This window comes from Heliangelus exortis, chromosome 22 (assembly GCF_036169615.1).
Source record: "Heliangelus exortis chromosome 22, bHelExo1.hap1, whole genome shotgun sequence".
Classification (NCBI taxonomy): domain Eukaryota; kingdom Metazoa; phylum Chordata; class Aves; order Apodiformes; family Trochilidae; genus Heliangelus; species Heliangelus exortis.
Window position 1 is genome coordinate 10,216,982 of NC_092443.1, and position 23,372 is coordinate 10,240,353.

General features: G+C 46.7%; 1 protein-coding gene across 1 annotated transcript in view; it reads right to left on the bottom strand.

Moving 5' to 3' along the window:
- The window catches only part of CFAP77 (cilia and flagella associated protein 77), a 56,002-nt gene that overhangs the window by 7,898 nt on the left and 24,732 nt on the right, over nucleotides 1–23,372 (bottom strand). The window contains exons 2-5 of the mRNA XM_071765866.1: nucleotides 14,426–14,525; nucleotides 13,679–13,901; nucleotides 1,927–2,029; nucleotides 814–909 (exon numbers count right to left, since the gene is read on the bottom strand). Of these exons, the coding sequence (XP_071621967.1) occupies nucleotides 814–909; nucleotides 1,927–2,029; nucleotides 13,679–13,901; nucleotides 14,426–14,525 (522 nt within the window). The remainder of the gene's footprint in view (nucleotides 1–813; nucleotides 910–1,926; nucleotides 2,030–13,678; nucleotides 13,902–14,425; nucleotides 14,526–23,372) is intronic.

Below are 23,372 nucleotides of genomic sequence, written 5' to 3' on the forward strand. Positions count from 1 at the left end.
GCCATATGAACTCCCTGCAGACTTTCTGGTGTCTCCTTTCTGTTCTCCTTGCCCAGCTCTTTTCCTTTCCTTCCTGAAATGCCCCCGAGCTTTTCACTTCAAGTTTCCATGCAATTTCCATTACAAACAAAGCTAACAGGATCCAAACAAGTACCCCAGAGCACAGCAGGATGCACAGGTGAATTCAGGGAGATGCTTAGATCCCATTGCTACTACGAGAAACTTTCACCTTGACTCTTATTTGGATCATTGAAAGGAAGTGTCACACACATCTTAGACCCCTTGCTCAGTCTGAGGGTGAGTCTTGTCAGTCAGGCAGTTTAGAGAGGTATCAAGAGTGCAGGCTTGCCGGAAAGCTCTAATTTTTGAGGGTAAGAATGCTGTTTGAAAATTCTTGTGTAGTTTGAATGTTATGGTAAAAGGGTAGGCTACCAAAAGGCAGTTTTGATTGTCCTGCTCATGCTGGGCAAGTTGTGGGGATACCAGCAATGAATAAAGGCCACCCCAGGACTGACATGGAGATAAAAGATGCTTCTCATCTTGTGAAGCTGGTGAATGTGTATACAAGTTAGGAAACAATTAATTAAGCCCTTATCTGGCAACTGCTCCTTGCCTTCCAGGACTTCTGGCTGCAAAAAAAAAAAAAAAAAATCCTACAGTCCAAAAGGTGCTGATATTTGAACGCACCCAGTATGGGTCCATCCTAGGGCTGGGTAAGAGTCCTGTGTCTACCTTCAATGTCTGCTAAAAATGTTAGAAGGGCATGTGGGCAAGGTGAGGAAGCTCTGCTGGTTTCCCTGAGATGCTCCATACCTTCTCCAGGTGGGGCAGGTGCCAGAAGGATTCCTCCTCCACAGGCTGGGGCTGTTTTCGCAGCAACGTGGTGCGGGTTTCACGCACTCGGAGTTTCTGTAACCAAAGGTAAACAAGGATGGAATGGAACAGTTGTCCAGATGTGTACATCAGGTTGGGGGGGTGCCAGGTAAGGACACTGGGATGAGCTACACTAACAGTCACTTTGAAGTGATTGTCACAAGTGCCTTATCTGGGTCATTTTTCATGTCCATGCAGCTAACACTGACATATCAAACATACTGATGAGAAAAAATATGAGCAGCTGGCAGGGCTCTGACTGCTTTACATGGGATCCCAGTGAGATGCCTCCTGCCTGCAGGAAGCTCCATGCTCTGAGCTGGAGCAATAGCTCAGCCCCACCATGGGGGGGTCCAGACTATGGTGTTCTCCTGACTACTGCAGCTTGCAGTGCTTGACAGTCCCAGCACAAGGCAGTGCAGGTACCTGGTGAGTGTTTTGGCCACTGCATGAAACCCTGGAGCATCTGCTCTGTGGTTTAGAATACAGGTTTGTGTGGCTTAATTCAGTAATTGGTGGCTTCAGGCTTTGGGAAGTTGATGGAGTGATTAGTGACTTAGTGATTAAACCCATCAGTCATTAATAGATAAGGTAGATATGCACTTTCAGCATCTTAGGATCTGGTAGTCATAAAGTAGCTGCTAATTAAGAGCACTGTATTCTGGCACTTCAACTATAAAGCATAGTTTGTGATGGCAGGAAGCCCATTGAAATTGGTCATTACCATATTAGCTCGACTCTTCTTTGAGCCATTAACTAATAAAACAGTCATTGGCTGCTTTTAAATGTTATTACAATCTTGGTGTGTTTAGCAGCACAGTGCTGCACTCTCACAGCTGCTGTGGGTGCTGCTGTGGGTGCTGCTGTGCAGTCCCACAGGACATGCTCCAGCTGAAGCCAGGCCCATCTTTGTTGGGCTTCAGCCAGCCTTGCCAGGGAGGATCTTCTCCCAGCTGGTTGAAATCCATCTCTCATGGGGTGGGACATCCACTAGGGGTTATTCCAGGGAGCAGGGCTGTGCACAGCAGGGAAAGCACTGCTGGAGCATTTCACCTTTTTCTTTTCCATTTGCTCGGCTACTGTCAGGGCTCTCTGCTCCTCCAGCCACTGCTCTCTGTATTTGTGGTGGAGGAGGTCATAAAAGGGAGAGGAAGACCTGGAAAACATTGAAAAGATAACAATATGACCTCCAGGGTTAATACCTCTCTACCTCCCTGTGTCGACTCACATCTCTGCTCCTGGAACCTCTGACTGGTGAGAACATGAATAAACCCTTGCACTGGGAAAAACTTTCTCTCCTTCAAGGAAGACTCAAATCCATGTTCATTTGTGGTGGATACACCACAGCCTGCACACCCTTGTCCTGTGGTGCTACGTGTTCCCAGAAAGGGCATGATTTCTGTCTTCACACAACCTTTTGTAGCATCTGTACCATGACCTCTGCTTGAGCTCTGCTGAGCTGGAAGGTCTGTGGGGCACCAGGGCTGTGGCTCAACAGTGCAGTGAGGGTTTGGGTGAGAAGAGAAAGTGCTGCCCAAAGAATGTGAGCAGGGATGAAAATGGACTGGGTGCAGAGGGCTGGGGGGCTGCAGCAGAAAGGGAAACTGAGGTGCTGAGCCCTGGTCTGGTGTCTCAGCTGCACAGCCCTGGTGTATTGGCCCCTTGAACCAGGGAGCATCCTGGCCAGGAGGAGACAGCAGCAGAGAGGACCTGCAGATGACCAGGATTCTAGAAAAATGGTAAAAACCAAAAGGCAGCTGTTTGTTGGCAGTGTCCTGTTCAGCTGCTCAGAGCTGGCATGAACCTGCCCAGCCTGTGGCAGAGCTGCAGCCTGGGATTGTTGAACCTTGGTCTGAGCAAAAGTGGGTACTTTAACTTCATCAGCCAGCACAGGAGGCAGAGCTGGCAGTGGCAGTGGCAGCAGCAGGGTCCTTGCCTTGAGGACAGCATATCACTTATTGCTGCAGTCCTGCTGCTACCCTTTTCTCCCAGAAGCAAACATCTGAAGGTGACGGAGGGCCTTGATTTTAAGTTTTATTGGTCCTTGTCCTTCCACACCTTGCTGCAGAGGAAATGTCCCCATCTCAGTAGGAACCTGTGACAGTGTGGAGCCATCAGCACTGGCTCTGCTCCCCTGTCACCTGCAGGGGACAGAGCTTTCCCTGCCTCTCCAGCCCAACTCCAAGACACTGGGGACCTGGGCTGACTGCTGGGTTGCTTCTGGGCCACCAACTCAACCAGAAGGTGGTTTTCTGCAGAGAAAGCCAATGTAGCACAGAGTGAGCTGTTGCTTTGTGGCTTTTGGGTCCAAAGTGGGCAGCAGGCAGCTTTGTGAGGTCTGGAGAATCTTGCAGTGTGTATGCAAATGGTAACTCTTCTGCTTCTTGTTCCTTCACCCCTGCGGTGACTTTTATTACTTAATTATTGCACACCACATGCTTCAAAACAGCCTAATCTATGGTCGTGTTTTCTAATGATACTCGATGTGCAATCCAGCAATAAACATCCCGAGGGGGCTTTCATATCAGAGGAGACATCCTTCTGCAGACCTTCTGGTTCATACATCACATGCTGCAGGGCTTTTTAAGGCTTCACTTACAAATCAGCTCTGCTGCTCCAGACTGTTATCTGGAGACACTGACATTTACCCTTTGTCTTCCCCTCTTCTCTCTGCTCCTTCCTTTCCTCTTTGGCTTTTTGCACTTTGCAGAGCTGGGCAAAATATTTGCAAAGGATACAACACATGGCAAACCTGTGGTTGAGGGTCTTACTGTCTGGGTGAGCCTCCAGTCTCATTGTGTGCTGTGAACTTTTGGTAACCCTGGCCAGAGGATGTGGTGAGCTGTGCACAAGGGTTTGTTTGCTTGACCTGTCCCTTTGCTCTCCAAGGAAGGAGCTTTCCTGGTGTGCAGGAATAGCTGTGAGGGATGCAGGAAACCACGGAGCTTCTGTGTGCAGTGTTTGATTATTGATTTGTTTGTTTGGTTTGGTTTGGGTTTTTTTGTGGAAGTTGAGTGTGTTTTCACATCTCTCTGGAGGTGACTTTTACCATCTCCAGTGGACCAGCCAGTTGGTGACTGATTAGTCCACAGCTGGCTTGTAAGTAAATGCTTGAAAGGACACATTTGGGTTGATGCTCTTCAGAGATCCTTCCCCGCCGTGTGATTAATCACATTTAAGTCCTGATCCAGCAAAGTATAGAGACATTCCTGGAGTACTACACACATGAACTGCCTCTCTGGATCAGTGGGAATGACTCTGTGTTGGGGTAGACACGTGAGCTCTGGTGGGGCTGTAGGACATGAACCTTGGGCTGGCTTCTCCTGCCTCCTTTGAGAGGAATTCTGAGGAAGTAGGGAAGAGCAGGGGCTATCAGGTAACACTTTTCTTTGATTAAGGTCACTGGAGAGATTTCAGCCAGGCAGCTTTTCCTTTGTAGGTCAAATGCTGGAAGTAGATGGGGAATTTTGGCCCCAGTGTCAGTGGTTCCTGGCAGTGTGACAGAACTTCTCATCTGCAGCTGGCCTTTGGGAAAATGTCCTCTTGCCTGAGTGTTATTTAAGGGCAGGAATGAATGGCTTGTATGTCCTGTTTCCTTTTGTCACCCTGTCCAGATGTCACTTCTGAACTGGGAGGATTTTGCTGTTCTCCTCTGTGGATGCTGTGGGGGAAGCATCCTCTGAAAACGCTGATTGTGGATTAAAATCCACCTCTTTCAGGGGAACTAAGATCTCCTTGTTTTGGCACAAGCACATTGCCACAGGAAGGGAAGGGAAAGAAGTTCTGATAGAATGCAACAAATTATTTATAATTGTGGAAAAAAACCCCAGCTGCTTCCTTTTATAGTCAAATAATTCGAGCCACTTCTGATGTTGACACTTTCTAAATATTTTAAAATTTACCTGTGCACATTTTCAAAACTATTGTCTCTGAAACAGTTCCTGTCTCTTTAATAGACTCTCTCTAATTTACTTTCAAGACTCAGGGTACAGACCTATTTTCAACAGAAATGACAAGCTCCTGCTACCTTGGTTATACAATGTGGTATGCAAGTCTGCCAGAAATCTCTCAGAAAAAGAAGCTGCAAGCCTCCTAATAGGCTATTTTACTGTGAAAACAATGTTAAAAAGTATAATAAAGTATTAACAATATTAAAATAAAACAGGGTAGGCCTTAAATGAGCTACAAACCAGTTAAATCTATTCCACTCAATATGAGCCTTCAGTGCTTTGCAGCTGATACCTCAGAACTGGGATTTATCTAAAACGAAGGCACCAGGGACGGGCAAGAGGAACGGTAATTATAATTTGCAAACATTAGGCTGACACTTTTTTGTGTATGTGTGTATAAATTCTGACAGCTGTGATTTGTGCCATGCCAAATAGTGCTCCACAGAGCTGGGAAGGGCTCCCTTTCTGGCAGGCTGTCCTCGGAGCAGCAGCTCATTAAAACTTTGGAGAAGGAGAAGTTGCGGAAAACAGGAAGCGTCAGAAGCGTCTGAGGGACTCTTGGTACCTGCTTGTTGAAAGGTGTTTGAGAAGAGAGCCTTGGGTCTGACAAACTGGAATTTTAGTACTCCTCTCCATTCACAGTGGGGCAAAATAATTGGTCATCAGTGACTACTAATTTGGTTTAGTAGCCAGAGGCAGTTTTTTTCTTCCCAGAAAATCAATGACAGTGCCGGGGTCTGTTCAATGTGATTCAGCTCAAGACGGGTCCTCATTTAGCTCTTGATGCTCCTTCCATGAGAGACAGTGATTTTGTTAAAAAGAAATTAAAGCCTATCTATAATACTCGTCTCAGGGAGCAGCACCCGTCAATGCCACACTCCTCTTGAGGTTTCAAGGTTGTCAGTCTCCTTTCAAACTTATTTTCAAAGGCTTATACATCAGCTGGGGAAAAAAAAAAATATTTTGCAAAAAGTGGATACCAAGGACTTTGCTCAGGAAGGGGATTTATACCAGCTTAAAAGGTGCAAAAATTTGATTACTCAGTTGTGCTGTAAAAGGGTGAAACTTGTGACTGCCCTTTCTTTGTAAAATTCAAAAGCAAAGGGGCTTGTAAATATTTCAGCACAAACTTCAGCCCTGGATTTTCCAGGTGGTTCTCCAGCCAGTGCAGGCAGCTCCAGCAGCACTTTTCCAGCTGCTGACCAGGACGGGCTCTGGTGGGGAGCAGAGCAAAGGAGCAGAGGACACATGCATGAGCAGAGACTCCCCGGTGGCTGCCCAGCTGCTCTGGTTGCATCTTAGTGACAGCAAGATCTGGCCCTGCCTGGGTGCTGATGCAACAGAAAAATAATATAGATTTTTTTTTTTTACCGTCGTAATAGTAAAACAGTTGCAACACCATGGCTTGTCCTGCAGCTTTAACCCTTGGGGGGTTTCATGGGTCTTTGCTGGTGTCCTTCCAGCTGAGATGCTTTAGCTTCACAGCCAGCAGCCTTTGGGGTCTTCAGTCTACAAGGGGACAGCTGTAGGGACACCCCCTTTGTATTCCTTTCGTGTGTGCTCCGTGATGGGAGGGATTTGTCCCTTGGCAGCAGTGTCCATGTAGAGATCTTCCCCCAACTTGTGGCTGGGCCAGCTCAGATTGGTTTTTTTGGGAACAAGCTTGGTCTTCATCCTCTCTGGAGCGCGGGGCTCCTGAGTGCAGCCATCCCAGTTTATCTGCAGCAAGCTGCGATTCTGCTCAGGGCCTGGGGGCACTGCGGTGGCAGGCATTGAGCTCAGGTCCCTCTGCCCCGAGAAGGGACCGATAGCACAGGAAAACTCTGATTACAGCTCCCTGGTACTGCTGCCTCGCCTCCCTGCTCGCTGATGGGCTGAGCTACCCATCTATCCTGCCATTAATTTGTCTCCGTGTAGCGCAGCAGGAATCTGGGGCATGATTACAGCTCCGGTCCTTGTGCCTGGTCCCGGCATCCCCCTGCAAACCGCCTGCCCTTAATTGTTCCCCTTTGGCCACTGGCCCTGTCTGCTCTAACAAGGGCAGCGGGGAGGGGGAAGGTAATTGAAGCACTTAAACCACACCGCCCAGCATCGCCTCCTGCAGCTAATTAGGAAAGAGGACCCTGGGCTCTTCCTTATTTCTTTTAATTGTTTGTGGGTTTTGCTTAGCGGCGAAGGGCAGAAGAGAGGGATGCGCGGTTAGTGGTGAAGCCTTGACTTTGAAATTTGTCTAAAAGGTCACTGACGATTTGTTCAGGCGTTCGTGAATTCAATTAGCGGCTCCGGCAGCCCCCGGGAGGAGCGGGGGAGGTGGCAGAGCAGGCGGGGTGTGAATGAAACCCTCTTCATTTTCCTAAGAAGCTTTGTGGACTATATGGTGAAGTTATAGGTCCCTTACAGCTTTATGGTCCTCTAAATAGGTCCTGGCAATAAGCCCACGGAGAGGCCTGAAAGATAATTTTTAAATGATCTCCACTTGTCCTCACTTTCCATTAACCACTGTAGAAAATAACAAGAGAAAAATTGGTAGAAAACACTTGTGGACCAAATGTTTTTTTTTTTTTTTCCTCCAGTCTTTGGGCTGGCAAAACTCTCAGTTGAAATAGTGGGTCTTTCACCCATATGGCAGCTGCAGGATCTGTGTTGTTGAAACACTAATTAGTCAGAATTTCTGAGGCTTTTTTACAATCCTTGTAATTCTAATGAAGAAATAACAATATAAATTATCTCACTGTGGGCATCCAATAAGGCAGTGGCTTCTAAGTGTCAGAGGATCTGTTATTTTGCTCAGAGGGCTCGTATGTATGGAACAGTAAAAAGAATAAAATCCATTGTAAACATGCACTTTAAAAGATTTATCAGATGCTCATAGCTGTACTTAGGAGCACACATGGTTACAAGAGCACCAATTTGCTTTACTGTTCCTTCCCAGGCCCAGAGTGAGATGTATACTTGGAATGGTCCTAAATGCACACAAGGAAACAAGTGTCTTGCAGTGAAGGTCTCAACTCAGTGCTTACACCCTAAATATTGGCTTCACAAGCTGGAATGTGTGCATTAGCATTGATTTTAATTTTTTTTTTTTTTTTTACAGATATTCTCTGGCTGACTTGATTGAAGATTATTTAAGTTTATCTTCAACATATTTGTTTACTGCCTGGAAATCTGCTGTTAGTCTCTGAGGAACTCAAGTGGGACATGTTTGTGGGATGGAGCTGTTCTGCCTGGAGGGCTCAGGCCATGGCTGAGAGTGAACAGTGCTCAGTCTGCTCCCATCAGCAAATGCAAAACATCATGATGAGTAAAAATAACAAGAAAAAAACCCCACAGTGCTGAGCAAAACAAATCAAAGAGCAAGGTCTTCCCCTTGACCTCCATCCCATACTTGAATCTCTCTGGCTGGGTGGGAACATCGCTTCACTTGAAAGGAAAAGATGTCATTGAGGGCCTGAAAAGCTTTGCTTTCACAAATAGGGTTCTGTGGTTATTTCCCCCTGACTCAGGTTTTCATTGTACAGACTGCAAAAGCAGAAGTTTGCAAGGGTAAAAAAAAAAAAAAATCCCATTGTAGCAAGAAGTAGTCTTAGATGATAAAAGTTTTGGTAGGAATTTTTCAGCCAGCAGTAATCAATGGAGCTAAGCCCATGGACAACAGCCCAGTGCACGTGAGAGAGTAAATTACTTTCCTATTCAGTGTGATGTAGTTGGTAATCAGGGATCTAAATTTCTGTCTCTGCTCTTTAGATATCTTTTTTTTTTTTTTTTTTTTTTCCAGCTCTGTGTCTGATGTGCAGGACCTGAGCCTTATGCCAAGCCATGATTTGGCTGTTAATTTTCTCTTAATCCAGGAGCCTATCATGGTCAGAAACTGCTACAAATACAGCAAAATAACCGCACTGAAATAGAATCAGTATTTCCATGGTGCACTCAGGACTTTCTGAAGGGGGTAGTAGGTCTTGGCCCAAGCAGCTGCTGCAGCCACCTGGGCAGAAGGCTGCAGGAGCTGATGTACACACAGCCCTGGGAGCACATACCAGCCTGGAACATCTCCAGGAGAAGAAAATGATTCTTGAAATAGAAATTCTTATCTAAGCAGTCTGAGGATGGTGGCAGATGCAAAGTGCCTTTGCTTTCAGAGCTGGATGGGATATGCAATTATCTGAACTGATAGGACTCCCATGCTTTTTAACTTGGGTACATTTTTCTGGTGTCTTCAGCCTGACAGTGATTCCAGTCACTATGTTACATTTCTACATTTTGTTTTGTCAGTGCTCAGATAGTTACGTTTTTTCTAAAACTTTTGTTTGCCTCAATCTTCTGGATTTTTATGGCTTTACACTATTTATTTGTCTGGCTTCTGCAGTTCAGATCAGATATGTGCTTGCTGTAATATTCACCTTTCTTCCTTGGACTTGATGATCTGAAAGGTCTTTTCCAACCTAAACAATTCTGTGATTCTTCCCTGTCCATCTTTCCCTGGTGGACTCTTTCCAGGAAACTGCTCTTCAAAGTATTGTTGCTTTGACAAATCTTTGCAGCTGGTCTATAACTAAATCAGCTTTTTTTTCTTCTTCCAGGGCCACATATTAATGACCTGAAATGTTCTTTAAATGTTTCAGAAATAATCCTACCAGTGCACTGTGTGTGCCAAAGAGATGCTGGAAATATCTCAGTATTTTTGTGCAGCTTTCTAGACCTTGATCTGTCTGTGTGCAGACATCAGAGACACTTTGGCGGAGCAGGAACACTGAAACCCCCTTCTTGGGGAAGGTGAGGAGTAAGGACAGAGCAGTCAGCTAAACCAGGAAGCTGCAGGGAGAGCCAGGGAACAGCTGAGCTGCTAAAGGCCAGAGAAACAATTGTCAAAAGAGCCTTAGGACAACTGCAAATGATACAAAGAAAAGAGGAGCAACTGAGAACTCCTGTCCTTGGCCAATGGTAATAATTTGAAAGAGGGAGATTGCAGTGACCAACTGCTTCAGGTGAGTTTACTGGAGGAACATGGTGAAAGCAGCTGCCAAAAGATGGACACCAGTTTTAGAGAATGGTGGAATTGAAGGAGGAGATGAAGTGAGAAGGAAAATGGGTTGTAAAAATCAGGAAAGGGATGGCTGAAGTGAAGGCAGACGGTGGGGGGGACCCGGCAGGAGACATGGGGATGACAGAGTGCCAGGGAAATCCTGCCAGCACACCCAAGGTCAGCCCAACCTACAGGCCAACTGCCAAGTGGATGGCAGCACAGGAGGCAGGGCTGTGGCCATGCAGGGTTTGAAGGAGGTACAGGTGTAGGATGGCAGAGAACAGAGTGTCTGTGCAGTCCTTGTGTCCAGGAATGTGTTATGGGACACAGCAAGCAGAACTGGGAAACCTGCACTACTTAGATGCACATGAAAGCTGCTCTCTAAAAGCAGCCCTGGAAATGCTGGGTTGTGTGTTGGTGCTGAGGATGCACTCTGCACTGCTCACTCCTGGGGACACAACTTGTGTTTGAGGTACCAGCTGTGTACTTGTGTGTTTTGGCTTTGAACTCCCTGTGTGACCTTGTGCAAATCAAAATCATCTAAAATCTAGCTGTAGACAGCATCCATATCTGTGCTTACTTCTAGTGCCAAAACTGACCACTTAATCTCTGTTCATGTCAGAGCACAGTGAACTTTGGTCAGAAAAGGTGGTTAGGAGAATAAATGTGGGTCTGGACATCAGCTGGGGTTTCCAAATGCTCCTTGAATCACAAGTTGTATTGATACCAGTGAAGATCCTGGAGGTCTGCACAGAGCCTCTGTGACTTAAGATTTCCAGTTCCATTAAAACCCAGCCTACCCACTGCCCTGCACCATTCCTCTTGTAAAACAAGTTCATGACAGAGTGTGGGGACTGAATACACTCGGTAGCAGCACCATGTTGTGGGATTATTAGAAATTAAAGGGCCTAGGATTTGGGTCCAGGAGGGCAGCATCCCTAATCTGCACAGGTCTTACAGCTGTGTCATGCATTGTGCACAAAGCAGTTGGATGCGGATGGTTTTAGCTCCTGGAGGGGAGAAATTACCAATTTTCCTTGAGGCCAAAAAACCCACAGACCTTCTTACGGTGTGGAGATGAGGGCTGGGGCAGGTGAAGCTGAGTGTCCATTCACAGCAAGGTGGTGGTTACCCCAGTGCCTGTGCTCTCCTGCAAAAGGTGGCTTGCACGAGGCAGCTCGTGGGGGCATCAGAAGCTGGAGCAGGAACTGGGGGAGCCTGGCTGGAGGATGCCCCATGGGGGAGCTGGGACCCCACCACATCCTCGTTACTGCTGACCTTGGCATGAGCACTGCCTGCTGATGGATCAGCTATGGGGCTGGACAAGTCCCAGGGGAACCACTGAATTATCTGTTATGGTCCCATAAGTGCCTCCCCTGACCCCTCCCAGCTCCAAATGCCACAGGCATCAGGGAGGGAATAAATCTTTGTCTGATACTGAGAGAGAGAAGGGAGCGAGAGCTAGGAAAAAGGAGAGATGAAAAATGTCCTTTTTATGACTCTCACAACAAAGCTGGCCACATGATTCTTAGCAAAAGTCTCTCTGGGAAAAGGGAGGGAGGCAACGGGGGGGATGAGGGGAATAGGCAAAAAAAAGCAGAGCTGCTTCTCTCCCCTGGAAGATGCCCAAGGGGAATGAATAGAGGGGTGTGGGTGACCTCTGAAGGTAAATATTCCAGGAAAGGAACAAGGTCTCAAAGCTTCAGAATGCTCACTCCAGTGTCTGACACTGTCTTGTGAAATGTTCCATGTAGCACGTGTCCTCCTTGAAGGGAGAGCAGAGGCATAAGAGATCTGCTGTGCTAGAGGGAGCAGCAGGGCCAGGGAGTGATTAGTCAGGCACTAACAGCAGCCACAGCATTTGTGTTCATTTTTGGTTGGGATGCTCCAGGAGACCACCTACTTGTGAGCCTGGGGAGAACTCCTGACCTTGGTGTCTTTAGAATGCAGAAGCCTTTAGCAGCACATCCCAGGACCTGGGAGGGGCTGGAGTTCTGCTGCCAGGATTCAAGAATTCCTCTGCATGTTGCCCACTGGAAGCTGCAAGCCCCCAGACATGTTCCTGGGATGCTGCTGAGTTGTCTGAGCCTTGCAACCCCTGTGCTGCTGTCCCTAGGGAGGCAGCCCAGCCTCCAGACTGCAATTCTAGTTGTGCAGAAGAGCTGCAGCAGGACTGGGAGATTTTTGGGGACTGTCCCAGAGCACGGCAGTCAGCAGGCAGGGTGCTCTTTGGCCTTCTCACTGTACTGCCTGGGCTGTTCTTGGGCTAGGGATGGGCATGGAGGCTCTGGTCTTGCTGAAAAAACTTGAGTGCTGTTGAAGTATTACCAGAGTGGATGTTTCTAAAAGCAAACAGGGGTGTGGAGTCATGGAAAGGGACTGGAAGCCACGATGCTCCTGTCCCCAGGCATCATGGATCTCAGCTGTGAGTGCTCAGAGAACACAGTCCTAGAGGGCTGAGGTCCAAAGCAGAAGCAACTTAAACCCACTGATAACCAAGTTATTGTGTGGGTGAACCTGGTCAGGATCAGGCTGGGGGGTGCTCACCAAAGCTCCTCTCTTCCACTTGCCCGTCATGGAAAAGTGTGTTAAACTCCCACTTTTACTGAAATGGCTGTAACAATTCCTGGGTAATCCCAGTAATTTGATTTTGTCTATAACGTGCTTTTAAAGTGAAGGGATAAATACAATCAGGCTACACAGAAGGTAGCTATTAAGGAGCAGGCAAGCTGTTTGATAATAACTTTAAATTAAAAGCCCTATCCCACTACTTTGGCTGTTGTGGGGTCTGCAGATTTTCCTTAAAACTTTTGAAACGTGCCTAGACTTCTCACAGGCAGCCATTTAACCTCCGTTTATGAAGAAATAAAGCAAAATTGATGTTGATTTTGGTTTACTTTGGGGGATACTTTTGCAACATAAAAGCCCTTTTGCCTGCAATTTGCAGAGCAGCCTTGTCACATCGGTGAGGGCTGATCCTGATAAAGATAAAGCTTTATAGCTGGGGCATTTGCAGCTAACAGCAAGCTAATGCTACATTTTCATTTTGATGCAATTAATGTTAATGTCTGCGACGAAAATTGTCATTAAATACCATTTTAAAATCCATTCAATTTGCATATGCAAAGCCCATTTACTATCATGTAAAATACACGATGCTGTTCATCATGTCTTTTCTCTAGAATTTGTAGCTGTTATTTTTCTGGTAGTGATTATTATCCAGCTCTTAAAATAAAACCTAATGACTGATCCAGACCTGCAGAGAGCAAGAAAACCTTCTGTGCTCAAGCAGCAGGGCAGGTTCAGAGCCCCTTCCAGAGGTTTTGAGAACTGGTTTGGACTCACACGTGCTCTCTCCAGCCTTGCTGGAACTCCTGTGAAGGGGACAGGCAGCTCAAGGACCTGGAAGTCAGGCTAAGGTACTGATGTTCCCCCTGTAGCCTTGCTGCTGTACCAATTCCCTGTGAGGAATTCATTGCAGGTAACAACTGGAAGAGTGGGATATAGAATTTGAACTAATCCTTAGCTGCACCAGTATTTCTATCGGTGCAAACAGGGAGAGATGCTGTTGCTCTTTTTTCTGACCCTCTGGGAAGAAGTTCCAGGGCATTAGTGCCATGGAGGGAAAAGGGGGTGTTGTGGCATGCAGATTGAGGTAGCTGATTATCTGACTCATGGGTGAAAACAGACATGGAAGTGATGCTGTGACCCAGTTGGAGCGTGTCCAGGTTCAGGATGCACTGGGGACTGTGCTCACTGGGATGGGGGAGATGCAGCTGTGAGGGTAGGAAGGGATAATCCTGTTCTGAGAGGGACCCCAAGACTCCCTCCTTACCGTGTGGGGATGCCAAAGGTCATGTCTGGAAGTGCTTTAGGAGGACAAGTCTTGAAGGGTTTGTCACTTTTGCGCCGAATGTCCTTGGTCTTGTAGTACAGCTGGAAGTCCCTGGCTGTGAGACACCCGTCCCTCAGGGCACCCCGGTTCATGGTGATGAAGTCTCGGGGCATCTTCTCAACAAAACGAGTCCCAGGCTTTATTGAGTTCCAGTTGCCTATTGCTGGAAATGGAAAGAAGCAGGAGAGGCAAAGAGAGACAGATGAGGCTGCTGGGGGTAACTCCTGGCTGGGAAGGCTGATGTCTGCCTTGACTGTATTGTGCCATGGCTTCCCTGTGAAGTGAACTTCATATCCCACCCCACCACTTCTCAGATGGGGACATCTCCCATCTGGAGCAGGTAACTTCTTACCCTCCACCGCAGCTTGCTCAGCAAGTCTGATTTCACAGGGGAATTGTCCCTGAGATCACAAAGTAGGAACTCTAACAAAGTGATGAAAGTGGGCAGGTGGGACAACCTTTGCCATGCCCCTCTCTGTGTGAGCCTGTAAAATTTTCCAGTATGACAGAGAATCTTCAGTTGTCATCAAGCAGTCTGGGTGATACTGTGGAAAATGGGTGAATGTTGGAGTTCTTCACCCCCAGCTTGATGAGAAGTATTGAAGAGCACTGGGAAGGAGAGAAGAGCCTTTACTACCCTTAGGACTTCCTTGCAGGTTTGTGTTTCAGTGCTGGTGTCTGTCGTACCTTCAGGGACTCCTCCATCTGTCCTTGGGATGTACAACCCATATGCAAAATCCAAGCCTGGCAGGGTGTAGCAGTTTCTCGGGGGCTTTCCCACTTCTGCCTGCAGAAAAGTAAAGTTAAAGGAGAAGTGTAAAGGCCTTTCCTGATAAAATTTTAGTTTCAGGGGCTTTATTTTCTAACAGAACCATGTCAGGAGTGGCTCTGGCTCTAGCTGGCAGGGGTTTGAATCCCACTGTGTAGACACAAATGTGTCATTGCTAAAGGAAATCTTGCAGCCATGAGGCTTTGCCAGGGCTGAAACTGAAGGGATGCTCAATTTCACACAAGTTTTTACTCAAGTAAGTGACCTAGCCTGAGTGAAAACGGGTTCTGACTCAATAGATATATATATGGACTTGAATTCTTCTTGTGTGCTTCATTTCTCCTTTGGTTGGGATGCACAGCCATGGTGTCTGCTGGGAGGGCTCCAGGCAGTCTGAACTCGAGTTATTTAGTTCCCAAGCTGTGCACCCTCCTAGAAAACTGCCCCAAACCTCCCCAAGCACAGTCACATCACCACCTCTGCCTGGGAATATTCAAGACTCTGTGCATGTTGCAGGGGAAGGATAAGGAGGATGAAAGGGAACAGAGCCTGGGGTTTATAGCACAGAAGACAACTTGAGCTCCATCACCTCATTTTAGTTTAGTTTTAAAATTAACTCTTCCCTGGTCCGTGTGTGCCCCAGCCTGGTGGTGTGTGGGGGATTAAGTGACCTCTCTTCACCCCTTTGTTTCCCCCTTCCCATCTCCATGGTGAAGTCACTGCAGGATGTGTGTGTCTTGAAACCTCATTGCTGCTGCCAGGGGAGGGAGTGGAGGAGGAGGAAGGGGCAGAGCCTGGGGCTGTGTTCCTGCTAGAGGGGGCTGGAGCAGGGCTGGGCAACAAACCCCCCTGAAACCCTGAGGCACAGTGTGGGTACTGTGGGACAGGTTATTTTCCATGGGAAAGCTGTTGGGAATCTGGTTGTAGGTGCTGGGAGAAGAGAAGTGCTGAAATCCTGCTCTGGTGCTTCTCACAGGTGAATCATTGACCCGAGATAAATTTATCACGTTCCAGAGTGAACCTTCTGGAGCAGGAGATGCTGAACCAAGCACAGCCCTTTCTGAAGGGACTGAGTGAAAAGAGTGAGGCTGAACATAAACCAACTTGCCACCACTAAGGCAGGTTGAGGTGGTACAGGAGTTGATAAGGGATGCAGCTTAATGGAGCTGCTTCTATGGGCAAGGTTATGCCAACTTGCTTGAGTGATTTGACTGTATTGTGAGCACAGGTTTGCTCCTTTGCAAACCCTGGCAAGCTGGCTCTCAGCTCTGCCAGGCTGGGAGCACTGGGCTCACTGGCCTGCAAGCCTCTACAGTGATGCTTCCAGGTGAATCCAGGCTCTTGCTTCCCAAGTCTGGGAGAGGAAGGCACTTCATCTTGGTCCCTTTCAATCCATGCCCTTGTGATGCTATAAAGCAGGTGTGGTATTCCTGTGATTCTCAGGAGCACAAATTCTCCAGAAAATTAATTTTCTGGTCTTGCAGAGATCCTTTGATAGGCTTGAAAAGCCCATCAGGCTCCTTGCCCTCTGCAAAGCTGCAGCCCCTTTGTTGCAGACTCAGCATCCTGGTCCAGCTCCTGCATGATGTGGCTCCTCTGAACCTCCAGCAGAGGAAGGACTGTCCCTGGCAGATATGTCCAGCAGGACAGAGGGAGTGGGGTCTTGGTGCTCCAGAACTGCAGTACCCCTGGGCAGTGCTCACCCAGCTCTGATGTTCTGTGCTCGTGCTAAACACAGCCTTGCCAGGGGTGATACAGAAGCTTTCCTTGCTGATCTGTTTCTCCTGTATTTACAGGCACTGGTGTGGTAGCTTTTTTTAGGTTAGTTATCACTGATCTAGAAGAGAAATGGTGCAGTGTTCCCCAGGTCTGTGAGAAAAAGCTTTTTCAGGGATCGTGTTCTGATAGCAGACCAGCTAAGTAAGGTCAGAAAGCTGCTATGACAGCAAAGGTGTGGCAGGTGAGAAAAAACAGCTGAAAAGCTACAGGAAAGGAGAGAGGTTTGCAACCTGTGGCAAAGCTGCTTCCAGACCTTTGAATGCAGAACTCTGTAGAATGGGGGAAAAAAAAAAAAAAAAAGGTATGGTATTTAAAGATTCCCTTTTGTAGATGACCCAAAGTTAACAGTTGGGTATTTGCTCCATTGCAAAATGAGCACATGCTGCTGCTTTTTATAATCAAGTGGCATTTTACAGTCACTTTGCACTGAATAAATAAAGCTGAAGGTGCTGATTAATTAATTAAAAAAAAAAATATCTGGTCCAACGTGTTGAGCACGGAGAGAAACCTGTGCCTGAAGAAAATCAACAGACTGAGAGGACTCTGGTTGCCTGCCAACATCTTCTACCTACAAAAACTAAGATTGGGAAGGAGTTTGCAGGAATGAATCTTGCTCAGTGTAATCCAGCTTTTATCATTCATAAATCAGCAAATCACTGTTGCAGCCTCATGGGCTGGTTTCATTTGTTTGTCCTGGGGTGTTTCAGTGTGCTGGGTAGTAGTGGGTGGGCAGAGAAAACCAAAGTTGTTGCAGAAGGTCCTTTATTTTTTATTTTTTTTTCCCCAGCTCCAGCACTGTGTTCTGTGTTCAGATTTAGGCTGTCACAAAGCTGCTTGGCTGGAATACAGATCTGTCTGACAGCTGTGCCCATCAGCAGACAACTTCATTAAACCTCATTAAGATGTCATTTCTCTGCCTTATTTCCCACCTCTTGGCTCTAATTAAAACAGCCTCTCCCTGCATTCCAGGCGGTCCTAATTTTCTCTGGGTACCTTCTGCAAGTTTTCTCCCTTTACGACTTCAGTGAGGAAAATCCAGCATCCTAAATACTGTTTGCCCAGCTCCTGCAGAAATGACAACTCGAGACTTTTTCCTGAAGTGTTCCTAGAGCATCTTGCAGAGATCATCACCTCCTCCCCAGGCTGTGAGATGGGTGCTGAGGCTTTGTTTGCTCTCTCAAACTATCTTTAAGGATGATAATTTTAGGGTTGAAGCAGGTGTGTCTGTGGAGGGTGCCACACTCAGACTGGCTACAGTGCAGTAGTGGGGGTGTTTGGTCCAGGAGGATACCCTGGTTGGCTGAAGACCAGGTAGTTCTGGGTGCATTGAGCTCTGTGGCCTCTGCCAGGTGGTTTTTGATTTGTGCAGCCCTGGGTTTGAGCCCTGGGTTTGCATTTGAGTGTCTAATGGTGTTGGAAAAGCTTTACTGTAAAGGAAGAAGAAGGCTCAAGGAGGGGTCTGTTTGTAAGAGGTGGGAAGGTTGCAAAGGTGTAAGGAGGTTCAAAACCTTCATGGATCTCAAGGTTTTGTTGCAACACTTGTGTTTCATCCCCTGGTACTCATGGCCCATCAACACACCTCACATTGATTTTCTAAAGACAAAGCAGACTGCAAAAGGGGTCTCTGTGCAGAGGGGATTGAAATGGATTTTTAATCCCTGCATCAGCTTTTCCCTGGGAGGGGTTGCTGGGCAAGCCCACAAACCACCCAACCAGGGCTGCCCCATCCCCTCCCTGGATGCCTGCAAACCCTGCTCCCCTGCATTCCCAGCCTGCAAACCCTGCTTCCTTCCCTACCTTCTGTTCCCCTTTTCATTACACCCCCTTGTACAGTAAAGCCTCCTGTCACACTGCCATTACTATTATTATTGCAGATTTACTGCACTTGCAGAGTGAAGTGATTGCAGTGACAAGCCCCAGCATTTTTCCCTCCTTCCCCCCGCGACAGCTTGAAATCAAGCCCTTCATTTGCATTTACATGATCTTGCTGTGCAGCTTATGAGATCGGGAGATTTATTTGCTACTTAGCTTGATGTTTGATTACACTCTAAGAAGGCAGTGAGCTACAAAGTGCAGGGATACATCAGAACTGAGCTACTGAGAGCCTCTGGGGGACAGTAACTCAACATCAGGTTTAGGTAGATGAGAAAGGGAATGCTCAGTGTTTTGAGAGGCAAATTTGATCAGATTTTTGTTTTAAAGGTGGAAGGGAAAAAAAAACCCACAACAACTTACTTTTTGCTCACAAAAAAAAAAATGGTTAGGAAAGCAAGAATGCTGATAGAAAAACACACCTGGAAATCAGGATTGCAGAAGAAATCCTTGCAGATAAATGCTGGTGGCTTCTGGGCTGCCTGCCACTACCTGCTTGTAACTCCCACTCCCAACATTATAATTAATAAACTGGCAGTTATCTTCAAAGATTTTCATAAACATGAAAGGTCAAACGAAGTTTTGTGTGATGAAGGACTACAAAATCTGTCCTTGATTTATTAAGCTTTAAAACATGCCACTGACCCTTAATCCTGCTGCAGTAGTGGGGAAACTGAGGCAGGGAGCTTCTGTGCCCATGCAGGACAGCAGAAGGAATGGAGTTTGGGCTGGGGACTGTTCCTGGTACTCTGTGGTGTTAAGATTGGGGGGCCAAATTCTTAGAGTGACCCAGAACAGTGCCAGAGTCTTCCAGAGAAAAGGGTGATGGTTGGGTGAATTGGTGCTCTTGGATTCAGGAACTCCAGGAGTGAGCAAAGCTCAGGGGTCTCATGACTTCTTTAAGTCCTTTCAGTACAAATCCTTCAGACAGGGTCCTGAAGACACTGACCCAGCATTGCCTGGTGGTCTGCACTGACCTGAGCTCCTGACTGACCCAGGCTGGAGCTTTGGACTTACTAACTCGAAACCTTTGAGTGTTAGCTGTAAATCAGAAAGATTTTCCCCTCCAGAAGCTACATTTTGCATAAGGGGATGGGTGGGACATGGCTGTTCCCCTCACTTAGATGAAGGGTTTGCCCACCCCAGGGCCCAGCCTGCCCCTTCCCATCTTCTCTGCTCAGAACACCAACAACCAAGGGTGAGGCAGGAGGGTCCCCATTTCTAAGGAAAGCCACCTAGTACAGTAACTTCATGTACAAACTGTTTGTACTCAGCTTTTAGTCTTGAAAATTGCCATGAGACATGCTATTACAATTAATCATTAAAGGACTTAAGGAAGAGTATACCCCATTACATAAAAGACTCCAGCAATGATCTTTATCCAACTTGTAAAATGGGTAAGCTTGATGTGACTGAATAATTTTCCTCTCATCTGCACAAAATCATGAATGCAAGTCATACTTTGAGCCTGAAGTGAACACTGTGAGACCAGCCTATAATTACCAAAACAGAAAAAAAGAACAGCACTTTCTAATGAATGACAAGCCACTAGGTGGAAATCTAATTTGGTCTAATTAAGCAGCCTTTGTGAGGATTTGTCTTTAGATGAAAAGAGGGAGCCAAAGAGATCTAAATGCAAATGAACTCTATCATTTTGGTTTTAAAGGGCTAGATAGATATGAAAGTATTTGTGTACACAATAGTTTGATTTGTCTGCAGGGCTGTATTCACCTTCTGGTTTTCTTTTGAAAAATCCTGTTCTCCCCAAAATTCTGGGACTCTGGATACTAGTTGCTCTTTACTGAGGTACAATTAGAGGGACCATTTTAGCAGTAGGGTATTGAAACAGTTAAAATTGCCTTTCTCCATAACAGGGCAGCTTCTTTCTGCTGTTTGAAAATGTTTTTTGGGGAAAAAAATTGCTCCTTGCTAGAGAGTCAGATCCCAGGTCTGCTGCTTTCGGTGTGTGGCACCAGATAACTCCTGGGTCTTTGGGGGCAGCTGAGCTCCTCCTCAGTGCCTCTGTGTCAGTATGAATTACTTCAGCATTGATAAATCACCAACACCTTGCCCAGTTGTGCTATTTCTGCTGATTCTGCTGACAGTCTCAGGGCTGGGAGCAGGCAGCCCAGGTACAGCCCCAAAGGCTGAAACTCACCGAGGTGTTTGACTGTAATTGAGATGGAAATATGGAAAACGATCTTCTCCTGCTCTATTAAATCTGCCCCTGACTTGAAGATAAATTTGTGTCTGTGTAAGGTTTCGTGCCAGCACTGAAGGTCAAAGAAGTCTACGTGTTCCTGGGGTTGGTGTCACAGCTTGTGAAGTTCAGAGCAGCCTCTGCTTGCTCACAAGCCCTGGAGGAGCAGCGTGGTCTGGAGGCATAAGCCAAAGCCTCTGGCAGGAAGGATGGGTTATTTGGGCTAAATGGAGATGGATGCAGTTCACTGCTACCACTAGACTGACTTCTTACTTGAGCTGCTAGGATCACACACCTCTAGAAGGTGGAACAAACTTGGGAGAGATCTGAGGACAGAAAGGTTGGGAACAGCCCATGGTGGCCCTGAGCAGCTGAATGGAGAGACAACTCTGAGTTCTTGCTCTCCTTATAAGCAACATCAGGGGGAAAATGGAGGGGTGTGTGGACAGATCAGGGTGGAAAAATCAGTGAAATAATTCTATCTGCAGTGTAGCAGCAGTTCTGGGATTTTGGGGGAGAACGCGGGTAGAATAGTGCGTAACACTGGCAAAAAACCCAAAACATGTAACCATCTTTGCATTTGACCTTCCAGAGAGATGTGGGACCTCCAGAAAGTGGCTGGAGAAAGTGTAATGGTGGTCTCATTTCCCAGAGAATCCCAGCCTTGGAGACACCTGCTAGGTTGCAGCCCCTAAGGTCCCATTCTGCCAGGGGATGCTTTTGCTCGGTGTCTGCTGGCTGCAGTGGGAGCACTGAGGCTGAGCTGAGAGCAGGATGTGGGTAACTTGATGACTGGGAGAGAATGCTATTTGAATGTTAAAAAGATGAGGTAATGGTTGGTTTTTTTTGAAAGAGTTTGTCCCCTTCCAGCAGTTATGACCTTTTCTCTGTGCTTTGTCCTTAGTAATATCTGTTCCATAAACCTCCCCATCTGCTACTCCAAGAAAAATCCCCTTATGTTCCTAAAGCCAGATGTTGTCCCAGATTATGTCCAGCACAACTCAACCTAGCAAAGCTGCTGTTTACAACATGTAACTTGCTGCTGGCCCTTCAGCTCCATGGAGGTTATTTTCATGCTTTTCTCCTGAAGTTCTTTGGGTGCTACAGTATGTGTTGCTCTACAGAACATCCTGGACTAAATGCTGCCAGCTGAGCATCCACAATGGCACCAAAGGAGTTGAATGCAAGTGAGAATTTGACTCTGGGCCTTTTTTAGCAGACTGGATATGACCACATTCCCTGTAGAGCACCATAGTTCCCTGGTGGCACAGACCCCTGATTTCCTAGGGTCAGACTCAGTCCTTGGCTGCAAATGAGATGCTGGCTTGGCTGCCTTGCTGCTTCAGAGCAGAATTTGCCTGAAGTCAATACCCCTGTGGTACCTACTAGAACAAAATATTCAAGTATTTCAGACTAACAGGCATCTCGTTAAATTTGGGCACACCTCTGGTTCAGGAATCTCTTGGCTTTTACTCAAGGAAAAACTTTAATCTCTGAGCAGAGATGAAAGAATCTACCAACTTCAGTCACCTCATGTACAGAGTAATCTCCATTTTCATTAGAGAACAGATAAAAGTTTTTGCTGTTAAAAAAGGATGCTGTTTCTTTAATGTAATAGAACCTCAGCAGGACAGGATGTCTTTACTAGACTCTCCCCCACTATTCCCACAAGAAATCAAATATAATCCTATTTAAGAAGCTTTAAATAATTTTGAGCTTTCATATTGACTTATTAAAATGCAGCTTAAAAAACGCCTTCCTTGCAATCCTTTTACAAGGGTCAGGGATATAAAATTTGAAGAAATATGATTAGTAGATCAGTTGGAAAGATATATGCTGCAGCTTCCAATTTTATTATTTAAAATGCCGTTTTAGAAGAAAAGGTGATTCTGTAGAAGTGGCACCATCTCCTGAAGGAATCTAGTCCCAGGGTTCCCTGCACCAGAGCTCCTGCCTCCAGCACCCAACACCAGGTTCTCCTTAGATGTGAAGAGTCCTGGGACAGAGGAGTTGGGTTTGGTGTCCCCATACTCCAGGAAAACAGGGGCTGAGCAGGGTCTGACACAGAAGCAGCCCAGCAGCACTGGTGTCTGTTCCTTGCTTAAAGCAGAAGATACAGTGATGGAAACAGAGACGGCAGAGGGGACAGAGCCATCAGAGCTGTGAGCACAGCCAGGGTTTGACCCACAGAACCTTTCTTCTACTGCCTGAAAATTGGGAGGGATGCAGAGCTCCTGTAACCTTTCAGAGGTTGGTTGGAGTGGGATGAACCTCTTTTTCACTTTCTAAACATTACTTATTGGAACAGAAAACTAGGATGAAATGGGGCTCCTGTTCCTGCTCTCTGGAGTGAAGCATCTTGGCCAAGCAACAGCTACAGACTCTATCACAGTATTCTGAGGGCTCCAGGCAGGAATTTCCTCCCAACATCTGACCATGTGCAGTCCTATTGACCTGGGAAGAACTGGGATTGAAACCAAGAGCATTTTAGGGCACATTGCTAGAAAAATTAACTGGCAGGTGCTGAGCAGAGAAAACTGAGTCAGTTACAAGTTGTCCTGAGCCTCTGTTCTGCAGTTCTCCTGGGATTAGCAGGGATGTAGGGATGTAAATGATGAGACAAATTGACCCCCGCTCCTTTAGTAGATTAAATACAGTGAAGACCCAAATTGTGCTGTCAGTTAGACAGAACTCCCATTAAGCACAGAGGTTCTTGTGCTAATGGAAGAATCTGCCTGAATCATTTGCTCTGTCCTACAGCAAAATGTATTCAACATGCTGAAATTTAACTGCAAAACCCAGTGAGCAAAATCACACCCTGCCCATTACACTCACAGCCACTTACTGTGAAATCCTAATGTGTCAGAGTTACCTGGGAAATCAGGGAACTAATAACTTTACTCCTGCCTAGGGCTGGACTTTGGTCAAGGCTGTCAAGGCTTCTATGATTTTCATGTGCTTTTGAAAAAAAATATCCACGATTTTGACACGTTGGGACTTGTGAGTGAGCAGGA